The following is a 26,422-nucleotide window of genomic DNA, read 5'->3' as shown; positions in this document are numbered from 1 at the left end:
AATGGTATTTTCATTCATAATCAGTCTTACATATTGCTATATCATATTGTTAATCAGCCAGGTCAGTGTAATTAGGAGTTTATTAATGACTAAAATGGCTAACTTTTTATCCCCCCTTTCTATTTGGTATGGTAGGAAAGCTAAGTGTTGGCAGTGTGCTGTTGCTAATGTTACTGGTTGTCAGAGGCCACTGTTGTTTTAGCACTTCTCACCGCTGACCGTCTCAGTGACAGAGGTTAAATCATCTGAAAAGTAGAGTAGCCCGCTGTGTCGTCCATGGAAACTCCTTGGCTGGGAACTAATGTGGCCTAAATACCATACCATCATTTCCCCTGCCTGGCTGTGCTCCAACTAGGATTGCTACTCACTGCTGCATACACAATATTTTCAATATTTTTTCTTCTCTTTCTGTATTGGTTTTTGATGCTTTTTGTCTCATTTAGAATTATTTTGAGCATAAAAAACTGACTGCATGCTTAGTTACGTGAGATCATGTATTGAAATGGCAGTAAATATTCAGGAGGCCCATGTGTAATTCACCAATGCCGAAGCAAACACAATGATTGAACCTGGGGACTAATCTGTTATTGTAACAGACAAATTAATAATCCGCAGATCACTCATTAAATAGAAGCTTTTGCTTTACTACTAAGGCCTTGAAAAATATTACGGACTACAAAGGGAAACCCAGACGCAAGCTGCCCAGTGACGCGAGCCTACCAGAAGAGCTAAATGCCTTTAATAATCGAGGCAAGCAACACCGAGGCATGCATGAGGGCACCAGCTGTTCTGGACGACTGTGTGATCACGCTCTCCGTAGCCGATGTGAGCAAGACCTTTAAACAGGTCAACATTCACATAGCCGGGTGGTCATGGCTCACATCAACAAAATCATACCGGAAACCCTAGACCTACTCCAATTTGCATACCGTCTTAACAGATCCACAAATGACGCAATCTCAATCACACTCCACACTGCCCTTTCCCACCTGGACAAAAGGAACACCGATGCGAGAATGCCTTTCATTGACTACAGCTCAGCGTTCAACACCATAGTGCTCATCACTAAGCTAAGGACCCTGGGACCAAACACCTCCCTCTGCAACTGAATCTTGGACTTCCTGACTGGTCGCCCCCAGGTGCCTCAAAGTATTCTCCATGCATTGCGCTGACAGAGATAAACACCTCTCTGGGAAGAGGAAGGGCGGAGGTGTATGCTTCATGATTAACGACTCATGGTGTAATCATAACAACACACAGGAAGTCAAATCCTTCTGCTCACCCAACCTAGAATTTCTTACAATCAAATGCCGGCCATATTACCTCTCAAAAGAATTCTCGTCAGTTATCGTCAGAGCTGTGTACATTCCCCATCAAGAAGACACCAAGACGGCCCTCAAGGAACTTCACTGGACTCTATGTAAACTGGAAACCACACATCCTGAGGCTGCATTTATTGTAGCTGGGGATTTTAACAAAGCAAATTTGAGAACAAGGCTACCTAAATTCTACCAGCATATTGATTGCACTACACTCGGGGGTAATACACTCGATCACTGCTATTCTAACTTCCACGATGCATACAAAGCCCTCCCCTTCCCTCCCTTCGGCAAATACGACCACTATGCAATCTTGCTCCTACTGTCTTATGGGCAGAAATTCAAGATGTACCAGTGACTAGAACCATTCAACGCTGGTCTGACCAATCGGAATCCACGCGTCAAGATTTTTTTGATCACACAGACTGGGATATGTTCCGGTCAGCCTCAGAGAACAACATCGATCTATATGTTGACTCGGTGAGTGAGTTTATAAAGAAGTGCATTGGAGATGTTGTAACCACTGTGACTATTAAAACCTACCCTAACCAGAAACTGTGGATGGATGGCGGCATTTGCGCAAAACTGAAAGCACAAACCACTGCATTTAACCATGGAAAGAGGTCTGGAAATATGGCTGAATATAAACAGCGTAGTTAATCCCTCCGCAAGGCATTCAAACAAGCGAAAAGCCGGTACAGGGACAAAGTGAAATCGCTCAACGGCTCAGACACAAGACGTATGTGGCAGGGTCGACAGGAAATCACAGACTAATCCGGCGCCGACAGAGATGGCCGCCTCGCTTCGCGTTCCCAGGAAACTATGCAGTTTTTTTTTTTTACGTGTTATTTCTTACATTAGTACCCCAGGTCATCTTAGGTTTCATTACATACAGTCGAGAAGAACTACTGAATATAAGATCAGCGTCAACTCACCATCAGTACGACCAAGAATATATTTTCCGCGACGCGGATCCTGTGTTCTGCCTTACAAACAGGTCAACGGAATTGATTCCATGCAGCGACCCCCAAAAAAAACGACTTCGTAAAAGAGGGAAACGTAGCGGTCTTCTGGTCAGACTCAGGACACGGGCAAATCACGCACCACTCCCTAGCATTCTTCTTGCCAATGTCCAGTCTCTTGACAACAAGGTTGATGAAATCCGAGCAAGGGTAGCATTCCAGAGGGACATCAGAGACTGTAACGTCCTCTGCTTCACGGAAACATGGCTCACTGGGAAGACGCTATCCGGGGCGGTGCAGCCAACGGGTTTCTCCACGCATCGCGCCGACAGAAACAAACATCTTTCTTGTAAGAAGAGTGGCGGGGGCGTATGCCTCATGACTAACGAGACATGGTGTGATGAAAGAAACATACAGGAACTCAAATCCTTCTGTTCACCTGATTTAGAATTCCTCACAATCAAATGTAGACCGCATTATCTACCAAGAGAATTCTCTTCGATTATAATCACAGCCGTATATATCCCCCCCCCAAGCAGACACATCGATGGCTCTGAACGAACTTTATTTAACTCTTTGTAAACTGGAAACCATTTATCCGGAGGCTGCATTCATTGTAGCTGGGGATTTTAACAAAGCTTATCTGAAAACAAGACTCCCTAAATTTTATCAGCATATCGATTGCGCAACCAGGGGTGGTAAAACCTTGGATCATTGTTACTCTAACTTCCGCGACGCATATAAGGCCCTGCCCCGCCCCCCTTTCGGAAAAGCTGACCACGACTCCATTTTGCTGATCCCTGCCTACAGACAGAAACTTAAACAAGAGGCTCCCACGCTGAGGTCTGTCCAACGCTGGTCCGACCAAGCTGACTCCACACTCCAAGACTGCTTCCATCACGTGGACTGGGACATGTTTCGTATTGAGTCAGATAAAAATATTGACGAATACGCTGATTCGGTGTGCGAGTTCATTAGAACGTGCGTGGAAGATGTCGTTCCCATAGCAACGATAAAAACATTCCCTAACCAGAAACCGTGGATTGATGGCAGCATTCGCGTGAAACTGAAAGCGCGAACCACTGCTTTTAATCAGGGCAAGGTGTCTGGTAACATGACCGAATATAAACAATGCAGCTATTCCCTCCGCAAGGCTATTGAACAAGCTAAGCGTCAGTACAGAGACAAAGTAGAATCTCAATTCAACGGCTCAGACACAAGAGGCATATGGCAGGGTCTACAGTCAATCACGGACTACAAGAAGAAACCCAGCCCAGTCACGGACCAGGCAGACTAAATAACTTTTTTGCCCGCTTTGAGGACAATACAGTGCCACTGACACGGCCTGCAACGAAAACATGCGGTCTCTCCTTCACTGCAGCCGAGGTGAGTAAGACATTTAAACGTGTTAACCCTCGCAGGGCTGCAGGCCCAGACGGCATCCCCAGCCGCGCCCTCAGAGCATGCGCAGACCAGCTGGCCGGTGTGTTTACGGACATATTCAATCAATCCCTATACCAGTCTGCTGTTCCCACATGTTTCAAGAGGGCCACCATTGTTCCTGTTCCCAAGAAAGCTAAGGTAACTGAGCTAAACGACTACCGCCCCGTAGCACTCACTTCCGTCATCATGAAGTGCTTTAAGAGACTAGTCAAGGACCATTTAACCTCACCCTACCTGACACCCTAGACCCACTCCAATTTGCTTACCGCCCAAATAGGTCCACAGACGACGCAATCTCAACCACACTGCACACTGCCCTAACCCACCTGGACAAGAGGAATACCTATGTGAGAATGCTGTTCATCGACTACAGCTCAGCATTCAACACCATAGTACACTCCAAGCTCGTCATCAAGCTCAAGATCCTGGGTCTCGACCCCGCCCTGTGCAACTGGGTACTGGACTTCCTGACGGGCCGCCCCCAGGTGGTGAGGGTAGGCAACAACATCTCCACCCTGCTGATCCTCAACACGGGGGCCCCACAAGGGTGTGTTCTGAGCCCTCTCCTGTACTCCCTGTTCACCCACGACTGCGTGGCCACGCACGCCTCCAACTCAATCATCAAGTTTGCTGACGACACAACAGTGGTAGGCTTGATTACCAACAACGACGAGACTGCCTACGGGGAGGAGGTGAGGGCCCTCGGAGTGTGGTGTCAGGAAAATAACCTCACACTCAACGTCAACAAAACTAAGGAGATGATTGTGTACTTCAGGAAACAGCAGAGGGAACACCCCCCTATCCATATCGATGGAACAGTAGTGGAGTGGGTAGCAAGTTTTAAGTTCCTCGGCATACACATCACAGACAAACTGAATTGGTCCACTCACACTGACAGCGTCGTGAAGAAGGTGCAGCAGCGCCTCTTCAACCTCAGGAGTCTGAAGAAATTTGGCTTGTCACCAAAAGCACTCACAAACTTCTACAGATGCACAATCGAGAGCATCCTGGCGGGCTGTATCACAGCCTGGTACGGCAACTGCTCCGCCCTCAACCGTAAGGCTCTCCAGAGGGTAGTGAGGTCTGCACAACGCATCACCGGGGGCAAACTACCTGCCCTCCAGGACACCTACACCACCCGATGTTACAGGAAGGCCATAAAGATCATCAACCACCCGAGCCACTGCCTGTTCACCCCGCTATCATCCAGAAGGCGAGGTCAGTACACGTGCATCAAAGCTGGGACCGAGAGACTGAAAAACAGCTTCTATCTCAAGGCCATCAGACTGTTAAACAGCCACCACTAACATTGAGTGGCTGCTGCCAACACACTGTCATTGACACTGACCCAACTCCAGCCACTTTAATAATGGGAATTGATGAGAAATGATGTAAATATATCACTAGCCACTTTAAACAATGCTACCTTATATAATGTTACTTACCCTACATTATTCATCTCATATGCATACGTATATACTGTACTCTATATCATCGACTGCATCCTTATGTAATACATGTATCACTAGCCACTTTAACTATGCCACTTTGTTTACTTTGTCTACATACTCATCTCATATGTATATACTGTACTCGATACCATCTACTGTATGCTGCCCTGTACCATTACTCATTCATATATCCTTATGTACATATTCTTTATCCCCTTACACTGTGTATAAGACAGTAGTTTTGGAATTGTTAGTTAGATTACTTGTTGGTTATCACTGCATTGTCGAAACTAGAAGCACAAGCATTTCGCTACACTTGCATTAACATCTGCTAACCATGTGTATGTGACAAATAAAATTTGATTTGATTTGATTTGGACTACAAAAAGAGTCGCAAGGCTGCTGGCCCAGACGGCATCCCTAGCCACGTCCTCAGAGCATGCACAGACCAGCTGGCTGGTGGGTTTACGGACGTATTCAATCTCTCCCTATCCCAGACTGCTGTCCCCAAATGCTTCAAGATGGCAACCAATGATACTGTACCCAAGAAGGCAAAGATAACTGAACTAAATGACTACCGCCCTGTAGCACTACCATAGGACCCTCCAATACCATAGTACCCCCCAAGCTCATCATCAAGCTGGAGGCCCTGGGTCTCAACTCCGCCCTGTGCAATTGGGTCCTGGACTTTGACGGGCCGCCCCCAAGTGGTGAAGGTAGGAAACAACATCTCACATGACACAACAGTAGTGGGCTTGATTACCAACAACGACGAGACAGTCTAGAGGGAGAAGGTAAGGGCACACGGGAGTGTGGTGTCAGGAAAACAACCTCTCACTCAACGTCAACAAAACAAAGGAGATGATCGTGGATGTCAGGAAACAGCAGAGGGAGCAACCCCCATCCACATCGATGGGACAGCAGTGGAGAAGGTGGAAGTTAAGTTCCTCGGCGTACATATCACAGACAAACTGAAATGGTCCACCCACACAACCAGTGTTGTGAAGAAGTCATAACAGCGCCTCTTCAACCTCAGGAGGCTGAAGAAATTTGGCTCGTCACCAAAAACACTACAAACTGTTACAGATGCACAACCGAGAGCATCCTGTCGGGTTGTATCACAGCCTGGTATGGCTACTGCACCGCCCTCAACTGCAAGGCTCTCCAGAGGGTGGTGCGGTCTGCACGACGCATCACTGGGGGCAAACTACCTGCCCTCCAGGACACATACAGCACCCGATGTCACAGGAAGGCCAAAAAAAAAAAAAATCACCCGAGCCACTGCCTGTTCACACCGATACCATCCAGAAGGCGAGGTCAGTACAGGTGCATCAAAGCTGGGACTGAGAGACTGAAAAACAGCTTCTATCTCAAGGTCATCAGACTGCTAAACAGCCACCACTAACTCAGAGAGGCTTCTGCCTACATTGAGACCCAATCACTAGGCACTTTAATAAATGGATCACTAGTCACTTTAAACAATGCCACTTTAATAATAATGCCCCTTTAATAATGTTCACATACAGTTGAAGTCGGAAGTTTACTAACACTTAGGTAGGAGTCATTAAAACTCTTATTTCAACCACTCCACAAATGTCTTGTTAGCAAACTAGTTTTGGCAAGTCGGTTAGGAGAAAACAATGTCATGGTTTAAGAAGCTTTTGATAGATGAATTGACATAATTGCAGTCAATTGGAGATGTACATGTGGATGTATTTCAATGCCTACCTCTAAACTCAGTGCCTCTTTGCTTGACATCATGGGAAATCAGCCAAGACCTCAGAAAAAAATTGTAGACCTCCACAAGTCTGGTTCATCCTTGGGAGCAATTTCCAAATGCCTGAAGTTACCACGTCCAACTGTACAAACAATAGTACTCAAGTATAAACACCATGGGACCATGCAGCCGTCATACCGCTCAGGAAGGAAACGCGTTCTGTCTCCTAGAGAAAAGTCAAATCAATCCCAGAACAACAGCAAAGGACCTTGTGAAGATGCTGGAGGAAACAGCTACAAAAGTATCTATAGTAAAATAAGTCCTATATCGACATAATCTGAAAGGTTGCCCAGCAAGGAAGAAGCTACTGCTCCAAAACCACCATGAAAAAGCCAGACTACAGTTTGCAACTACACATGGGGACAAAGATCGTACTTTTTGGACAAATGTCCTCTGGTCTGATGAAACAAAAATAGAACTGTTTGGCCATAATGACCATCGTTGTGTTTGGAGGAAAAAAGGGGGAAGGTTACTTAAAACGTTTGACCCAAGTTAAACAATTTGAAGCCAATGCTGCCAAATACTAATTGTGTGTATGTAAACCTCTGACCCACCGGGAATGTGATGAAAGAAATAAAAGTTGAAATAAATAATTCTCTACTTTTATTCTGACATTTCCCATTCCAACTGTGTATATGTACATATTCTCATTCATTCATATTAGGTAGTTGTTGGAAAATTGTTAGATTAGTTGTTAGATATTAACTGCACTGTCGGAACAAGAAGCACAAGCATTTCGTTACACTCACATTAACATCTGCTAACCATGTGTATGTGACCAATAAAAGCTGATTTGGTAAGGGTAGGCAACAACACATCTGCCACGCTGATCCTCAACACTGGAGCCCCTCAGGGGTGATTGCTGAGTCCCCTCCTGTACTCCCTGTTAACCCATAACTGCGTGGCCAAGCACGACTCCAACACCATCATCAAGTGTGCTGACGACACAACAGTGGTAGGCCTGATCACCGACAACGATGAGACAGCCTATACGGAGGTCAGAGACCTTGCCGGGTGGTGCCAGGACAACAACCTCTCCCTCAATGTGAGCAAGACAAAGGAGCTGATTGTGGACTATAGGAAAAGGAGGGCCGAACAGGCCCCCATTAACATCAACGGGGCTTAAGTGGAGCGGGTTGAGAGTTTCAAGTTCCTTGGTGTCCACATCACCAACAAACTATCATGTTTCAAACATATCAAGACAGTTGTGAAGAGGGCACGACAACACCTTTTCCCCTTGAGGAGACTGAAAAGATTTGGCATGGGTCCCAAGATCCTTAAAACGTTCTACAGCTGCACCAAGTCTAGGACCAAAAGGCTCCTTAACAGCTTCTACCCCCAAGCCATAAGACTACTGAACAATTAATCAAATGTCCACCCGGATTATTTACATGGATCCCCCCCACCCCTTTGTTTTTACACTGCTGTTACTCGCTGTTTATTATCTATGCATGGATGCTTTGCTGCATTGATCTCCCGTGTCTGATTACAGAAAAGCTGCCTTGTAATCTGGAGTTAAAACAAACACACACTACCAACCTCGCATAATTCAAATGGGATGTTATCATTGTTAAATCAAAGCTCATAGTCAATAAAATCAGCCCGATTTAAACTAATATTGAGGCTGCTTGATATCAAATAATAAACACATGGGTGTTTAAAACTCTGTTAAACCTCTTGGGGATAGGGCTGTCTACTGCCCCCGCTGGAATAATTGCGTGCCCATAGTAAACATAATTGTTTTTGGTCAAAAGTTGCTAATATATGCAAATAAAAAATATTATTGAATAGAAAACAATCTAAAGCTTCTAAAACCGTTTAAATTATGTCTGTATGTAAAGCAGAACTCTCAGGGCAGTCATTCTCCCAAACTCTCTCGTCATCAGAAAAGTTGGCCCAACTTTGACGTCATCGCCCCCACCCTCCCCAAGCAGTTACAGGTCTGGGAACAGTCTCTCTGTCTACAGCGCGATCTCAGCTTTCAATGGGGCTTCTCATTGTGAGAATTGCACGCTCACGAGAGTTTTGGCGGGCCGAAACCTTTCGGTCAGGCGAAAAAACAGGTCACTTTTATGCGCACTCTGCTCAGGTCTTGTCTTTTTTCCAAGATCGATTATACAATGCATGCGTTTCTGTTCGTCCTCACGATTGCTGTACACCTTTATAACATATTAAAGCTTGATTATGAAGTTAGTTTGACAAGTTTAATCGACATATAATATGTAAGTTCGACGTTTTGGTGCGCATCCACTTGACTTTTGGCTACATTTCAACCTAAATGTGTCGAGTTTGAGAACCGAAAGACACAGACTGCAAAACTAAAAGCTGTTTTTGGTAAGTATAATTCCTTCCAGGTCTTCTGATGGAAGCACAGCAAAGGGAATATTTATGTGGTAAATTTGGGTTTATGTGGACTCCAAGATAGAGGAGCCATAATGCTACTTTTTGAGCGCCGACTCATAGTATAGCCTAGTGAACGAAAACTGTAACGTTAAAAATAAATGTAACACAGCGATTGCATTCAGAAGAAGTGTATCTAACTATATATATGTAGAACATGCATATTTAGTCAAAGTTTATGATGTGTATTCCTTGTTAGCTGACGTTATCTGCCGGAGCTATCGTCATTTCTCAGGACATTTGAGTAGCATTTTTTGAACGATGCATCATTGTAAACAGAGATTTATGGATATATATAGCATATTATTGAAAAAGATATAAATGTACTGTGTAACATGTTATATTACTGTCATCTGATGAAGATTTCAAAAGGTTAGTGCATTATTTGTCTTTTAATCCTGCGTTTGTTGACTGCATATTTTTTTCAACTTGGCTATGCAAATTAGCTGTGTCTTCGGTAGTAGTTTGACATAAATATGTGCTATGTTTTCGCCGTAAAAGATTTTAGAAATCTGACTTGCTGGGTAGATAAACAAGGTGTTTATCTTTCATTTGAGCCATTGGACTTGTTAATGTGTGGAGGTTAAATATTTTTAGGAATATTTTTGCGTTCCATGCGCCACCTTCCAGCTGAACGTGGGGGGGGGTGTTCCAAAATTGGAACCCTAGTCCCCTTCTGGTTAAAATATCTACTCCGATTAAGATTCAAAGATGTCTGCAGAAAGAATGTGGTGTGAGCTGTGATATGAAACATTGAGTTAAAAAAATATATATTTTGGTTATTGAACTATAATAAATGAAGTGGATTAACACCCAGAACAGAATGATGGTAACAGAATGACATCATGGATCCCTGATCTGTACTATGCAGAAATGCATAATTATGAATGTCATTCTCTTTATGGTGACATATCCTGAGTAGGTACACAAAGGTAGAACAATTAATTAATTAATTTGAGCTCCGCCCCCAAACATGACCAAATTTGGTTCTTGCAGGACGGGAAGTATCCTCGTTGAAGAAGGTTGAAATGACTAGCAACGGAAAATATACTTAACCTCATATGTCCGGCTTTCGCATCAACAAAAGAATATTGATAACCTCTACACAATACTTTTTTAAAATTACCTTTATTTAACTAGGCAAGTCAGTTAAGAACAAAATCTTGTTTTCAATGACAGCCTAGGAACAGTGGGTTTACTGCCTGTTCAGGGGCAGAACGACAGATTTGTACCTTGTCAGCTCAGGTATTTGAACCTTGCAACCTTCCGGTTACCAGTCCAACGCTCTAACCACTAGGCTACCCTGCCGACCCAGTTGTAAGGTTAAATGTGTCCCTCACAATCAAATAAAAGTTGAACCACAATCTTGGTGTAAACGGTGGTAGACGACATTGTAGGAAGTCTTGTGTGAAATGCGTGTTCTAATGGCAGCCCACTGTCTAACACAGCAGGATTGTTGTGCAGTTAGGACAAAAGTTGGATTCAGACGTTTGTTTGATAGCGAGGGACACATTTATCCTTACAACTGGTTCAGAGTGATTATAGATATGCTTTTATTGGCGGGACATTTTTGGAGGGTGAAGCCAGACATATGAGGTAAGGTATATTTACCGTCACCAGGCATTCAACCTTCCACAACTAGGATACTTCCTGTCCTACAAGATTATAGTTGTGGTCGCAGCAAAGCACAGCAGAGCAAAGTTCAGTAAAATACAGTATAGCACAGTAAAGTAGAGTTCAGTGCAGTATCGTTCAGTACAGAAAATTATAAAGTGCTATATTGTACTGACCTATACTCTACTTTTCTTTAGTGTACTGTACTGTACTGTTCAAACTACTTTCAACGTCCACGGATGTCCGGTGTTGGTCGTTGCTTAGTGGGTGAGAGGGTAGGTTACAGTAAATGGAACGAGAGTGGGCTCATGGGTAGGTGTCAGTTAGAGCTGGGAGAGGTGACATTAAATGGAGAGGGAAAAGAGAGACAAGGGGAGGGGTTGCCCAAACTGTTTTCACACTCCTTCTTTGACCTCCATGGAACAGAGTTTAAAAATAAAACAGCTATAATCTGAACATAACAGTATGCCAGTGGAAAGGAGGACAGTAAGCAGCTTCCCCAACTGTGGTTATTTTATTATTTAAATTGTCATATTTTATTTAAATTATTTTTTGCTGTTTTCCCCAACTCTGGGTTGTGTTTCCTACGAATTCCCATTGTAGACAATTTGTTGGTCATTCTGATACCAATTTTGTAACAGAATGACACGTTTTAATAACTTAAATCATAAACCAAATTGTTATCAGTACAGACACTATAACTAATTGGTAGGTCTACCTTAACTTGTTACTTCTGTGAACTTTCATTATCCTCATGCATCATGGAGAGAAATGAGAAAATACATTATTTCAGACCCCTTGACTTTTTTCCACATTTTGTTACTTTACAGCCCTAGTCTAAATTGGATGAAATCTTTTTTTCCCCTCAATCTACACAAAATAGCCCATAATGACAAAGCAAAAACTGGTTGAGAAGTTTTTGCAAATGTATTTTTTTTAAGTAAACAAAAATACCTTATTTACATAAGTATTCAGACCCTTTGCCATGAGACTCGAAATTGTTTCCATTGATCATCCTTGAGATCTTCAACTTGATTGGAGTCCACCGGTGGTAAATTCAATTGATTGGACATGATTTGGAAAGGCACAAACCTATCTTTATAAAGGTCCCACAACTGACAGTGCATGTCAGAGCAAAAACCAAGGCATGAGGTCGAAGGAATTGTGCTTAGAGCTCCGAGACAGGATTGTGTCGAGGCACAGATTGGATCCAAGATGGCGTAGCAGTCAGACGTCTTTGTCTTGTCTTGTCCCATGTGTATATATCTTTTTCTTCGCGTTCTTTTTAATATTTTTCCCATACCTCAACTTCAAAATACTCTCCCGCAACACGCCTCACCCAATGTGGTGTGGTTCTGTTTTTCTCCCCCCCTAAAGTATTTCTATTTACCTCCGAACTGGAATACCTCAACTGAAGCTAGCTAGCTAACTAGCTACCAGCTATCAGTCAGCTAACCACTGCTAGCGGTCATCAGCTAACCTTCAGCTCGGAAAGTTCTCGCCAGTTCGTACAACACGTTTCAAACCAGAGCATAACGGACCTATTTTTCTCTCCATATCCCCGAATTCCTACCACAAACTCTGAACCTTTTCATCTGGATCATCACAGATAGCTAACCGCAACCCGGGTTGACTTCTCCTGGTTAACGTTTCCGCACCGGAGCTAGCACCAACTAGCCTGGGGCAAGCCCATGCTAGACCCATCTCCCGGCTCACTCCTGGGCTACAATATCCAGACCCCTTCTACTGCCGTTATGGGGCACGGAACCCCTCCGATCCTCTACGACTGGAATACCGACATAATCTGCCCGAGGATTCCAACAGGCCCCTCAGGCGCGACGTCCACTGAAGGCCCATTCTGCTAACCTGCTAGCTACCTAGAGCTACTTGGAACCCTACTAATTCCACGACTGGTCTATCGACATCACAGCACAAAGAGGCAAAAACAGACTTACCCCCATCGCGACATCCCTCAAAGGTTAACTTGCTAGCCCCGGTCTACTAACTGCTAGCTTGCCTGCCCTGGTCTGCTAAGTGCTAGCCCCTGCTAACTGCTTGCTGGCTAACCCGGTCTGCTAACTGCAAGCTTGCCAGCTCCGTTCTGCTAACTGCTAGCTTGTTTAGCCCCGGCCTACTAACTGTTAGCGTGTTAGCGTCGGCCTGCTAACTGTCTAAATCGCCGTGTTTCCAGTCAGCTCAACCACTCACTGGACCCATATGATCACTTGGCTACGCATGCCTCTCTCTAATAGCAATATGCCTCGTCCATTACTGTCCTGGTTAGTGATTAGTGTCTTATTTCACTGTAGAGCCTCTAGTCCTGCTCAATATGCCTTAACCAAACATGTTGTTCCACCTCCTACATATGCGATGACATAACCTGGTTTAAACGTCTCTAGAGACTATATCTCTCTCATCATTACTCAATGCCTAGGTTTACCTCTAATGTACTCACATCCTAACTTACCTTTGTCTGTACACTAAGCCTTTAATCTATGCTATCGTGCCCAGAAACCTGCTCCTTTTACTCCCTGTTCCGAACGTGCTAGACGGCCAGTTCGTATAGCATTTAACCGTACCCTTATCCTAACTCTCCTCTGTTTCTCTGGTGATGTAGAGGTTAATCAAGGACCTGCAGTGCCTAGCTCCATTCCCACTCCCAAGGTGCTCTCATTTGTTGACTTCTGTAACCGTAAAAGCCTTGGTTTCATGCATGTTTACAATAGAAGCCTACTCCCTAAGTTTATTTTACTCACTGCTTTAGCACACTCTTCCAACCCGGATGCATAATCGTGTCTAAATCCTGGTTTAGGAAAACAACCAAAAACTATAACATTTTCCACCAAGATAGAACTGCCAAAGGGGGCTGTGTTGCAGAGTTAGCCTGCAGAATTCTGTATTACTATCCAAGTCTATCCAAGTCTGTACCCAAACAATTCAAGCTTCTACTTCTAAAAATTCACATTTCAAGAAATAAGTCTCTCACTGTTGCTGCTTGCTATAGTCCTCCCTCTGCCCCCAGCTGTGCCCTCGATACAATATGTGAATTGATTTCCCCCATCTATCTTCTGAGCTCGTGCTACTAGGTGACCTAAACTGGGACATGCTTAACACCCCGGCCATCCTACAATCCAAGCTTGATGCCCTCAATCTCACACAAATTATCAATGAACCTACCAGGTACAACTCCAAATCCGTAAACACGGGCACTCTCATAGATGTTATCTTAACTAACTCACCCTCCAAATACACCTCTGCTGTTTTCAATCAAGATCTCAGCGATCACTGCCTCATTGCCTGCATCCGTAATGGGTCTGCAACCAAACGACCACCCCTCATCACCGTCAAACGCTCCCTAAAACACTTCTGCGAGAAGGCCTTTCTAATTGACCTGGCCGGGGTATCCTGGAATAACATTGACCTCATCCAGAATAAGAGCACCTCCTCCCAGCGGCCCACTGCTCTGAGGCTAGGAAACACTGTCACCACCGATAAATCCACTATAATTGAGAATTTCAAAAGCATTTCTCTACGGCTGGCCATGCTTTCCACTTGGCTACCCCTACCCTGGTCAACTGCCCGGCACCCTCCATAGCAAACCCGCCAAAGCCCCCACCACGTCTCCTTTACCCAAATTCAGATAGCTGATGTTTTGAAAGAGCTGCAAAATCTGGACCCCTACAAATCAGCCGCGCTAGACAATCTGGAACCTCTCTAAAATTATCTGCCGAAATTGTTGCAACCCCTATTACTAGCCTATTCTACCGCTCTTTCGTATCGTTTGAGATTCCCAAAGATTGGAAAACTGCCGTGGTCATCCCCCTCTTCAAAGGGGGTGACACTAGACCCAAAATGCTACAGACCTATATCTATCCTACCCTGCCTTTCTTAAATCTTCGAAAATCAAGTTAACAAACACATTACCGACCATTTTGAATACCACCGTACCATCGCCGCTATGCAATCTGGTTTCAGAGCTGGTCATGGGTGCACCTCAGCCACGCTCAAGGTCCTAAACGACATCTTAACCACCATTGATAAGAGACATTTCTGTGCAGCCGTATTCATCGACCTGGCCAAGGCTTTCGACTCTGTCAATCACCACATTCTTATTGGCAGACTCGACAGCCTTGGTTTCTCAAATGATTGCCTCGCCTGGTATACCAACTACTTCTCTGATAGAGTTCAGTGTGTAAAATCGGAGGGCCTGTTGTCCGGACCTCTGGCAGTCTCTATGGGGGTGCCACAGGGTTCAATCCTCGGGCCGACTCTTCTCTGTATACATCAATGATGTTGCTCTTGCTGCTGGTGATTCTCTGGTACACCTCTACACAGACGACAACATTCTGTATACTTCTGGCCCTTCTTTGGACACTGTGTTAACTAACCTCCAGACGAGCTTCAATGCCATACAACACTCCTTCCATGGCCTCCAACTACTCTTAAACGCAAGTCAAACTAAATGCATGCTATTCAACCGATCACTGCCCGTACCTTACCTCATTTGCACTCACTGTATATAGACTTTTTGTTTTCTTTTGTTCTACTGTATTATTGACTTTGTTTTGTTTATTCCATGTGTAACTCTGTGTTGTTGTATGTGTCGAATTGCTATGCTTTATCTTGGCCAGGTCGTAGTTGCAAATAAGAACTTCTTCTCAACTAGCCTTCCTGGTTAACTAAAGATTAAATTAAAAAAATAAAAGATCTGGGGAAGGGTACCAAAACATTTCGACAGCATTGAAGATCCCCAAGAACACAGTGGCCTCCATCATTCTTAAACTCTTCCCAGAGCTTGCTGCCTGGCCAAATTGAGAAATCGGGGAGAAGGGACTTGGTCAGGGAGGTGACCAAGACCCACTGTTTACTCTGACAGAGCTCCAGAGTTCCTCTGTGGAGATTGGAGAATGTTCCAGAAGGACAGCCATCTCTGCAGCACTCCACCAATCAGGCCTTTATGGCAGAGTGGCCAGACGGAAGCCACTCCTCAGTAAAAGGCACATGACAGCTCGCTTGGAGTTTGCCAAAAGGCACCTAAAGGACTCTCAGACCATGAGAAAAAAGATTCCCTGGTCTGATGAAACCAAGACTGAACTCTTTGGCCTAAATGCCAGGCATCACCTCTGGATGAAACCAGGCACCATTCCTTCCTATGGTGCAGCATGGTGGTGGCAGCATCATGCTGTGGGGATGTCTTTCAGTGGCAGGGACTGGGAGACTAGTCAGGATCAAGGGATGAATGGTGAATGGTACAGAGAGATCCTTGATGAAAACCTGCTCCAGAGCCCTCTGGACCTCATACTGGGGTGAAGGTTCACCTTCCAACAGGACAACGACCCGAACCACACAGCTAAGACAATGCAGGAGTGGCTTCGGGATAATTCTCTGAATTTCCTTGAGTGGCCCAGCCAGAGTCCAGACTTGAACCCAATTTGAACATTTCTGGAGAGACCTGAAAATAGCTGGGCAGCGACGCTCCCAATCCATCCTTCTGTCAAGTTGGTCTATTTTGAGAGGACTCGCAGAGAGGAATGAGAGAAATTCCCCAAATACAGGTGTGCCCAAATAGAGTCATACTCAACAAGACTCGAGGCTGTAATCGCTGCCAAAGGTGCTTCAACAAAGTACTGAGTAAAGGGTCTGAAGACTTATGGAAATGTCATAAGTTTTTTTATTTCGAAATATATTTGCAACATTTCTAAAAACCTGTTTTTGCTTTGTCATTATGGGGTATTGTGTGTAGATTGATGAGGGGGAAAACAATTTAAGCAATTTTAGAATAAGGCTGTAACAACTTTCAGAAAGCAAATCATTTCTGCAAAACAAAATAGAAACGTTAGCAGGAGTCTTTGCTTCAATATTACTTTGTTTTGATGCATTTCTAATACCTATTAAATACTGTTTCTGCTAGATGTTGTTTAAGACCCCTTTTCCATCTGTTTGACCAGAAATCTTTGTTTATTCCAATTTCTTAGGATGGGAAATGGTTGAAACTTTTATATATGCCTTAATTTCTCAAAAATATAAAGACTCTTAGCTTTCATTTGACACCAAATGTGATGTGCTCCTATGAACTTCACATGTTAGTAGTGCTCATGGGGCTTTTTACATGGAAATGCCCACATTCCTTCTTAACACTTTTCATGTGCCAGCAGTTCAGCCATCACAAATTCTGGATGACAAAATATATTCTGGAACCAATTATTCTATGTCAAAGACTTCAAATGATTATATGATTTATTGCAATACAACAAACCTTTAGCTATAATATGCTAAGGCAAAACAGAGGAACACAGGAGGTACAATCAGGAAAATATATAGGCATAGTATTTTTCTGATCCAAGCTAAGCTTACCAAAAGTTCTTAATAGGAAATGATTGTCAGATGTGCAAATTAGTATTTATTCTCAAACGATCCACATTTCACTAAAAGGCGGAAGACTAGTTGCATCTGTGCAGTACAGTGCACATCTCTGATCTCAGTAATTGTATTAGTGTGATCACTGGGAGTAACAACACCTATAGTCTACACTATTGTCTATCCACCCAATGTGTGAACACTATCCCCTTTGCTCTCACTTGGCAAGAAGTTGGTTTCTTTGGAATGCTTTTCATATTGGCTGCTCTCTCGAGCCCTTCTAATAAAACATAACACTTTCTCCCATTTTGGGTGTGCTGGGATCATAACTGAAACTCATCAAAGCCCTCTGCTCTGCATGAAACAAACAGGGGTAGCCTGGGGGGAATCCTGAGGCATAAGAGTTCATATTATGGGAGGCCATCAGTACATGATATACACTATATGGTTCGCTCTAACCTTAGTAAGACATAGTTGGACTGTGGTTATGGTTCTAGCAGAGGACATGTGCATTCTTTTGCATTCTGTATTGTAGAAATCGGAGGCAAGATTTGTTCTTATGCTAAATCAATATTTTTTACTCTAACTATCCCAGGGGTATTTAGCAGACCTCTGGGTAACATTGACATTACACAGACAGAATGATTTTGGACATACAGTACCAGTCCAAAGTTTGGACACACCTACTCATTCAAGGGTTTTTCTTTATTCTTACTATTTTCTACATAGAATAATAGTGAATACATCAAAACTATAAAATAACACATATGGAATCATGTAGTAAGCAAAAAAGTGTGAAACAAATCTAAATATATTTTATATTTGAGGTTCTTCAAATAGCCACTCTTTCCTTGATGACAGCTTTGCACACTCTTGACCTTCTCTCAACCAACTTCATGGGGTAGTCACCTGGAATGCATTTCAATTAGCAGGTGTGCCAGTCCATCATTACTTTAAGACATAAAGGCCAGTCAATCCGGAAAATGTCAAGAACTTTTAAAGTTTCTTCATGTGCAGTCGCAAAAACCATCAAGCTCTATGATGAAACTGACTCTCGAGGACCGCCATAAAAAAAGGAAGACCCAGAGTTCATCAGAGTTAACTGTACCTCAGAAGCTGCAGCCTAAAAAACATCAGAGTTCATGTAACAGACACATCTCAACATTAACTGTTCAGAGGAGACTGTGTGAATCAGGCCTTCATGGCCAAATTGCTGCTAAGAAACCACTACTAAAGGACACCAATAAGAAGAAGAGACTTGCTTGGGCCAAGAAACACGAGCAATGGGCATTAGACCGGTGGAAATCTGTCCTTTGGTCTGATGAGTTCTAATTTGAGATTTCTGGTCTTTGTGAGACGCAGAGTAGGTGAATGGATGATCTCCGCATGTGTTGGTCCCACCGTGAAGCATGGAGGTGTGGGGATGCTTTGGTGACACTGTCTGTGATATATTTAGAATTCAAGGCACACTTAACCAGCATGGCTCCCATTCTACAGCGATACGCCATCCCATCTGGTTGCGCTTAGTGGGACTATCATTTGTTTTTCAACAGGACAATGACCCAACACACCTCCAGGCTGTGTAAGGGGTATTTGACCAGATGACCTGGCCTCCACAATCACCCGACCTCAACCCAATTGAGATGGTTTGGGATGAGTTGGACCACACAGTGAAAGAAAAGCAGCCAACAAGCGCTCAGCAAATGTGGGAACACCTTCAAAACTGTTGGAAAAGTATTCCAGGTGAAGCTGGTTGAGAGAATGCCAAGAGTGTGCAAAGGGTGGCTACTTTGAAGAATCTAAAATATTTTGATTTGTTTAACACTTTTTTGGTTACTACATGATTCCATATGAGTTATTTCAACATTTACTATGTTGAAATTAGTAAAAATAAAGAAAAACCCTTGAATGAGTAGGTGTGTCCAAACGTTTAACTGCACTGTACCTGATGTGAATCAAATCCCACTTACTTTATTGTCTCTGCAGAGCAGGTTGAGTTTGTTTGCTTTTAGTCTGGTTGAGGACAACCTGCAGAGAAGGGCTTATTACCAGCCCAGTAGCAGAAACCTGAGTCCAAAAGGTGTGACAACTGAAAACTCCCTTGACCAGACCACAGAGTGCTGCCTGCCTGCAGCAACATGACCCTGTTTCCTCTGTCTATCTGCGTGTGTGTGTGCGCTATTAGTCAGGAAATTGCCGGCATGCTTGTACATGAGTATCACCAGGGTTAGACAGACAGAGGGTGTACCGGTCATTAGCAAGCTGTGACCTGAGAAAGAGGCCACAAGGGAATTCTATGTTGCAAGGTAAACTCTGTCTTTTCTATGGAAGGCAAATAATGAATATGTGTGTGTATTCACTGAGTCGTGATATGAATGTTAGAGCCTGTAGTGTACATGGTGACATTACCCATCAAGTACTAACAAATGGAAGAGTTTAATAGGGAACTACAGATCTGTAACTGCATCACCTTCAATGATGTTCTCATAAGCACCATAAACAACCCTTTATAAAGACAGCATCACAGCTACAGAAAAACGCTAATGTGGAGAAAAGCCATCAACATAAACTAATATACAGAACATTTTGGAGCAGATTTGGGTGGGCATGTTATTCAAAGCTCCGGCATCCTGTTCATTAAGGGTTCACTGTTCTAAAAGACAACAAAAGGAGTCTGAGATTGCTCTGTAGCACTTCTCCTGCAATGGGATCAGGTTCAGCACCAGAGCCAAAGCCAGGGAACACTGCCAAAAGGACAGGCAACATGCTGTCCCCCAGCCAGGGCAGGGTGTGGGGGGAAGAGAGAGAACAGTACAGACAAATAACAGGCAAATCTAATAAAAAAACTAACCACTCACAAGACAACCACGCCATAGGAGTTTCACCGCATGGCCCGGCTACACATCGGAGTGGTTTAGAAGGGATTATGAAAGGGGTGAAAACAAGCAGTGGACATGCATCAGTATTAGGTTATCAAGCCAATCTAGCATAAGAAGGAAGTAGAGAAGCTTCCCTGTAAAATGTAACGGATGAACAAGAAACGGAGATCACGGAGACATACACACGTGCTGTGTGTACTGTGTTGCACGTCTGTGTGCAATCCAGCTAGTGCATGTACAGTATGATCCCAAGACCTTTGATCCATGCGGTCTCTGAGCTTCTTGCGAGAGGCCAGGCTTTTCTTTTAGAATCCTCTCCTCTCTGTCTCATATGTCTCCATTGCAGGGAATAACACTGCATTTGCAGTGATGCCAAAAGAGAAGTTGACTTGTGAAATTCACATATCTTTTGAGCAAAATGTTTGTGGCGATGTGAAGTTGTTTTCTTGCTTGGTGAATCATTTGAAACGCATACATTCAAGAGGAAACATTGACCAATCACAGTGATAACATTGCCCTTTCCTATTGGCTCATACGTCTTCAACCTCAAGCTCAAATTACTATTAAAATGATTCACTGATGCCTTACTGAAATCAATCTATCAATAAATGTGAGGCAAGCAACCTTGCAGCAGCAAGCTGTGCTGTGCCACGGCCTATCAGAGAGGCAACACTGATCCTCAACACCCTTTCTCTCGCTCGTATACATCATCCATACATAAAAACGCAACAACTCACCACGTCAGGTGCCATCTCTAAACTGAAGCTCATTATGGTAGCACAGTGGTTGGGCCTTACAGACAGAAAGAGACCCAAAACGCTGCCATTGTTGTTAACCAACTGATGAACAAAACCAACGGGCCGTGGATGTCGGAGCCCCCTTGTGTTGATTGCTGGAGATCCTCTGTGTGGTTGAGCAGCTGAGAATGAGTGAAGAGGCGGATTTATCCATAAATTAGCATCAGTCTCTTCCTTGCTCTCTTTCAAGGCCTTGTCTTACACACAGCCAGGCTTTATAGAACAAGAGAATGGCTCCCATGGCAGCTTCAGACGCATGCTGAATAATAGATGGTTGAATGAACAAGAAGGCCTTCCAGTCGGCACAGTGCCATGGTAGAGAGAGAGAGAGGAGCCATACTGGAGAAGTCTGGCCAATGGCAAGCTGAAGACAAGATGCTATTTACTAGACATCATTTAAAGTCACACCACCACATAAGGCAACATTAGGTTTCACTACCATTATTAGCAGCAGTAATAGACATTTACAACCCTTCTCCAGTAGAAGTAAGAGTGGCGCTGTAGAGCAACCCATAATCCTCCAGTAGCAGTTCACACTTTCCTCTCCTCCTAGCCTAGTGTCTGAGGGTTGACTCAGGGGATCATTAACCATAAACCCCTGCAGCACAGTAACTGAGACTGGGGGGGGGTGGGAGGAATTCTCCCTCTCTCGCTTCCTGACACTGCCACTCAACCCACTTAGCAGCACCGATGCTTAAGATGGTTCTCCTCATTCTCTTGGTTGCCTGTTCAGTCTCTTGTTCATCCTTATTGTTATACGCCACCCCCTCGGTCTTTATGGTTCATTTGGACGGCTTACATTATATACAGCATTTCTGAGGAGTTCAGGCTTCTCGAGCATGCTAAAATATTCCCTGTATTCCCATTCTTACAGTAGTAGAAGACAATTCACAGTATTATTCTCAATGATCCAGCTCAATCTCTTATTTGCCTCCTTTGTATTTCACCCCACGGCCACTACCCTGAGATGCATAGGAACACAGTGACAGCAGCACGGGCTGGATTATCTAGGATAGCACTGGATGAAATTGCATCATTGATATCATTTTGAAAACATGTCTCGCCAAGCCCAGTGATAAACATGGTGAATAACAGATTAACACGGTTGACAATAATAAACTACAAATCCCCAGCCGCAACCCTGACAGAATTCCCTAAAAGACTTTACCTCAGGCCTAAAATACCAATCAAATCCCTCAGTCTGTGATCCATTATTAGATCCATAGTCTCAGACTTTGAAATCAATGAAACAGAACTATGTACATACAGCGCCTTCGGAAAGTATTTAGACCCCTGGACTTTTCCCACATTTTGTTACATTACAGCCTTATTCAAAAATAGATTATATTTTTTTAAATCTTCAGCAATCTACCCACAATACCCAATAATGACAAAGTATAAATGTGTTTTTAGAAATGTTTGCCAATGTATTACAAATAAAAAACAGAAATACCTTATTTACATAAGTATTCAGACCCTTCGCTATGAGACTCGAAATTGAGCTCAGGTGTATCCTGTTTCCATTGATCATCCTTGAGATATTTCTACAACTTGATTGGAGTCCACCCGTGGTAAATTCAAATGATTGGACATGATTCGGAAAGGCACACACATGTCTACATAAGGTCCCACAGTTGACAGTGCATGTCAGAGCAGAAACCAAGCCAAGAGGTTGAAGGAACTGTCCGTAGAGCTGTGAGACAGGATTGTGTCGAGGCACAGATCTGGGGAAGGGTAATCAAATGTCTGCAGCATTGAAGGTTGCCAAGAACACAGTCGCCTCCATCATTATTAAATGGAAGAAGTTTGGAACCACCAAGACTCCTCCTCGAGCTGGCCACCCGGCCAAACTGAGCAATCGGGGGAGAAGGGCCTTGGTCAGGGAGGTGACCAAGAACCCAATGGTCACTGACAGAGCTGTAGAGTTCCTCTGTGGGGTCTGAATATTTATGTAAATGTCATATTTCAGTTTTTTTTTTTTTTTTACTTTTGATAAATTAGCAAAAATTTCTAAAAAACATTTTTTCTTTATCTGGTATTGTGTGTAGATTTGAGGGGGGGGGGAGATGAATCAATTTTAGAATAAAACCAACGTAACAACATTTAAAAAAAGTAAATGGGTGTGAATACTTTCCAAAGGCACCATAAAAAAGTGCAGTGAGGCAGGTCCAGGCAACAGAAGGCTAGAAGGCATGCGAAAGTGTGATCATCCACACTATTAAAGGGTGTAAACAGTGAGAGTATACTGTATTCTTTCTAATTTATCACAGACAATAACTGTGAGTGGAAGGCTAATATGACCAGCTATTGTCACCAGGCCTTGACACTGTCTGGCCCAAGGTAAGACAATCAGTCAAATAAAGTAAATCTATGTTAGTGTCACCTGTCTGGACTCTGGGGAGATAGTGTTAGATGTCCTATGAGGGTAAAACCTCTTTCAGAGCAGAAGCCACGTAAGCCTGGATACAGACCCCACAGGACCTGCCATGTTGTTCAGTCGCAGCACAGACAGCACAGACCGTCCTCCCCTCTGCCTCACTCTCTCTTTCTCACGCGCACACACACACACTATCTTGACGCTCTGAGGGTGCACTGTCACTTCGTAAACATCAGCCAGGCAGAAAACACACATACTGTAGGGCAGGGAACCCCAACTGGCAGCCTGCAGGAAAGTTCTGTTAAAAAATTAAAAAATACAAATTGGGGGGGGGGGACATAAGACTGTAAAAACACCAGCAAATCAGCTCCAAGTGATATTAATTTTGGAAATCTGTTTCAAAGTATTCCCATTCATAGAGATATTCCCATTGTGTGTATAAAACATTAAACACCTTCCTAATATTAAGTTGCACTACCTTTTTCCCTCAGAACAGCCTCAATTCATTGGGGCATGACCTCTACAAGCTGTTGACAGCGTTCCACAGGGATGCTGGTCCATGTTGACTCCAATGCTTTCCACAGTTGTGTCAAGTTGGCTGGATGTCCTTTGGGTGGTGGGCCATTCGGATACATATGGGAAACTGTTGAGTATGAAAAATCCAGCAGCGCTGCAGTGCTTGACACGCTCAAACCAGTGCCCCTGGCACCTACTACCATACCCTGTTCAAAAGGCACTTACATATTTGTCTGGCCCATTCACCCTCTGAATGGCACACATACACAATACTCAATTGTCTGAAGGCTTAAAAATCCTTCTTTAACCTGTCTCCTCCCCTTCATCTACATTGATTGAAATGGATTTAACAGCTGACATCAATAAGGAATCATAGCTTTCACCTGGATTCACCTAGTCAATCTGTCATGGAAGAAGCAGATGTTCCTAATGTTTTGTACACTCAGTGTATGTGATAATATGCAAATGTAGGCAAGTTTTGAAATGATTATGTTTTAGTCAAATATTATATCTGTTTGGGCTTCCTTGAGGTCAATTTGCAGTCTACAAATTATTTGTAATTATGTTCTGCCATCCGCTCAAAAATACAAATTGGCCAGCGGCTGAATCTAGTTGATGATCCCTGTCCTACAGGATATTCTTCCTGACAGAGAGAGGAGATGGACAGAGAGAGAATGCCACCAGAGCCCCCTTGCTGTAGTTAATTTTTTTAATTTAACCTTTATTTAACTAGGCAAATTCTTAGCTACCCCAGCCTAAACTCAGCCAACGCTGGGCCAATTGTGCAACGCCCTATGGGCGGCAGGGTAGCCTAGTGGTTAGAGCGTTGGACTAGTAACCGGAAGGTTGCAAGTTTAAATCCCCGAGCTGACAAGGTACAATTCTGTCGTTCTGCCCCTGAACAGGCAGTTAACCCACTGTTCCTAGGCCATCATTGAAACTGACTTGCCAGGTCAAATTAAAATAATAAATACAAAAATGGGACTCCCAATCACGGCCAGATGTGATACAGCCTGCATTCGAACCAGGGACTGTAGTGATGTTGCACTTAGACAATGTATTCAAATATAATTGATAACCAATATAAATTGATGCTATTAGCTTCTCCAGTGACATTAATATAGAGGCAATGTGGTGTGGCTGAACTCAAAGGCTCAATAAATGTAAACAAAGGAGCGCAATTAACGGAGCCCCCCCCCAAGGGACCATGGCAGTACACAGATCGTTCTACCCAGCAACAAAGCGTGCAGCCTTTCAAACACACTGACCCTAAATCGAACCAGACTGAAAAGCCCATTACCGACTCAGAGTTTCTAAACCTTGTCTATTACCTTGGCGTCTTCTAGGGTGAATATAAGAATTGACCTCAGTAATATGATACCTGTTTTCGAACGTTCGTGGTCTCTCAAACACGTGTCCAGCAGCCTCATCAATGGGCCTACAGAAGTTAATTGACAGAACCTGTCACCTGAAGGCTGGGTACAATATAATTATATGCAAAGATAGGGATGCTGATGAAACGGTGACCAAACCACAGTGATGCTATGTATACTACTTGACGAGCCCTCAGCACTGGTAAGGGGACCAAGCAGGCACAAAAGCTAAACGTCGATGTACTTATGATTCGTTGAAATGTAATGATGAAACTCCAGCCTATGCTTCCCCAATTCTGTCTCGTGTCATTTAGCTTGCAGGGCTATAGATGCAGTTCCACAAGGTCAAAACATTTCTGAATTTGCATATCATTTATTACCCACCTTTGACTTGCGTTTCATATTCTCCTATGATCTCCTTGTCCTTCTTGACTCTGGTTTGAGATGACATTTTTCGTGGGGGCTTGCGCAAGAGGTCCTATGTGATGATTCTCGACTTCAGCAGCGTTGTTCTCCGTCCTCTGCTCTTTGTGTCCGATTAGCTCAATGCAAAAAAATGTAAACTCAAGTTTTAAGTAATGCTAATCACCTAATGAAGAAATGAAACGCGAAATTCTATAGTGAGCTCCCTAATGCTCGCCTGCAGAGGGCTATGTCTATTTTATATTGAAGATAAGTACTACGCTTTTCTTGATAAAGCATGCCATCCAATGCAAAAGCTGCAGCGGAGAAAAACAAAACCCTTCTACTCAAAACAAGAAAATAATGGAAATAGAATGATCGTGGATGTAGGCTAGGCGTTCACCCATTTCGACGATTTCTTTATTTCTAGAGTGTCCAAAAATGAATATTTGTGCGTTCGCAGTGGACCAGTCTTTGATTAGCTGTGCGCTCCGAGAATTTGCGCTGCAGGGACAGATGAATTGAGTCGAACGTCACGTGAGTCTCCTCCCGTTGTAGAACTCTCTCTCTTACTCTCACTCACTCACACATTTTGTTGCAAGAAATGTGGTATCTGTTAGGCAGCTTTTTTCTTTAATTTGATATGATTTCTTGCATTTTTTTTCAATATCGGGTAAATAGTGTCTGATTCTGCCAGTTCGGGTCTTATTCCGTCATAAATCATATCAAATGTTATTTGTCACATGGCCAAATAC

The 26,422-nt window shown here is 43.6% G+C and overlaps 1 protein-coding gene across 3 annotated transcripts in view; it reads right to left on the bottom strand.

Moving 5' to 3' along the window:
- Nucleotides 1–26,195, bottom strand: part of LOC124003048 (SLIT-ROBO Rho GTPase-activating protein 3-like) — a 133,783-nt gene extending 107,588 nt beyond the window's left edge. For 2 of the 3 annotated variants that reach the window (XM_046311036.1, XM_046311037.1), the window contains exon 1: nt 25,650–26,195. In XM_046311036.1, coding sequence (XP_046166992.1) covers nt 25,650–25,716 — 67 coding nt within the window. In that variant the 5' untranslated portion in view covers nt 25,717–26,195. The remainder of the gene's footprint in view (nt 1–25,649) is intronic. The other variant, XM_046311038.1, reaches the window with a different exon arrangement.
- Between the last annotated feature and the right edge of the window lie 227 nt (nt 26,196–26,422).

This window comes from Oncorhynchus gorbuscha, linkage group LG18 (genome assembly GCF_021184085.1).
Source record: "Oncorhynchus gorbuscha isolate QuinsamMale2020 ecotype Even-year linkage group LG18, OgorEven_v1.0, whole genome shotgun sequence".
NCBI classification, from domain to species: Eukaryota; Metazoa; Chordata; class Actinopteri; order Salmoniformes; family Salmonidae; genus Oncorhynchus; species Oncorhynchus gorbuscha.
This window is presented reverse-complemented; position numbering and strand designations above follow the sequence as displayed.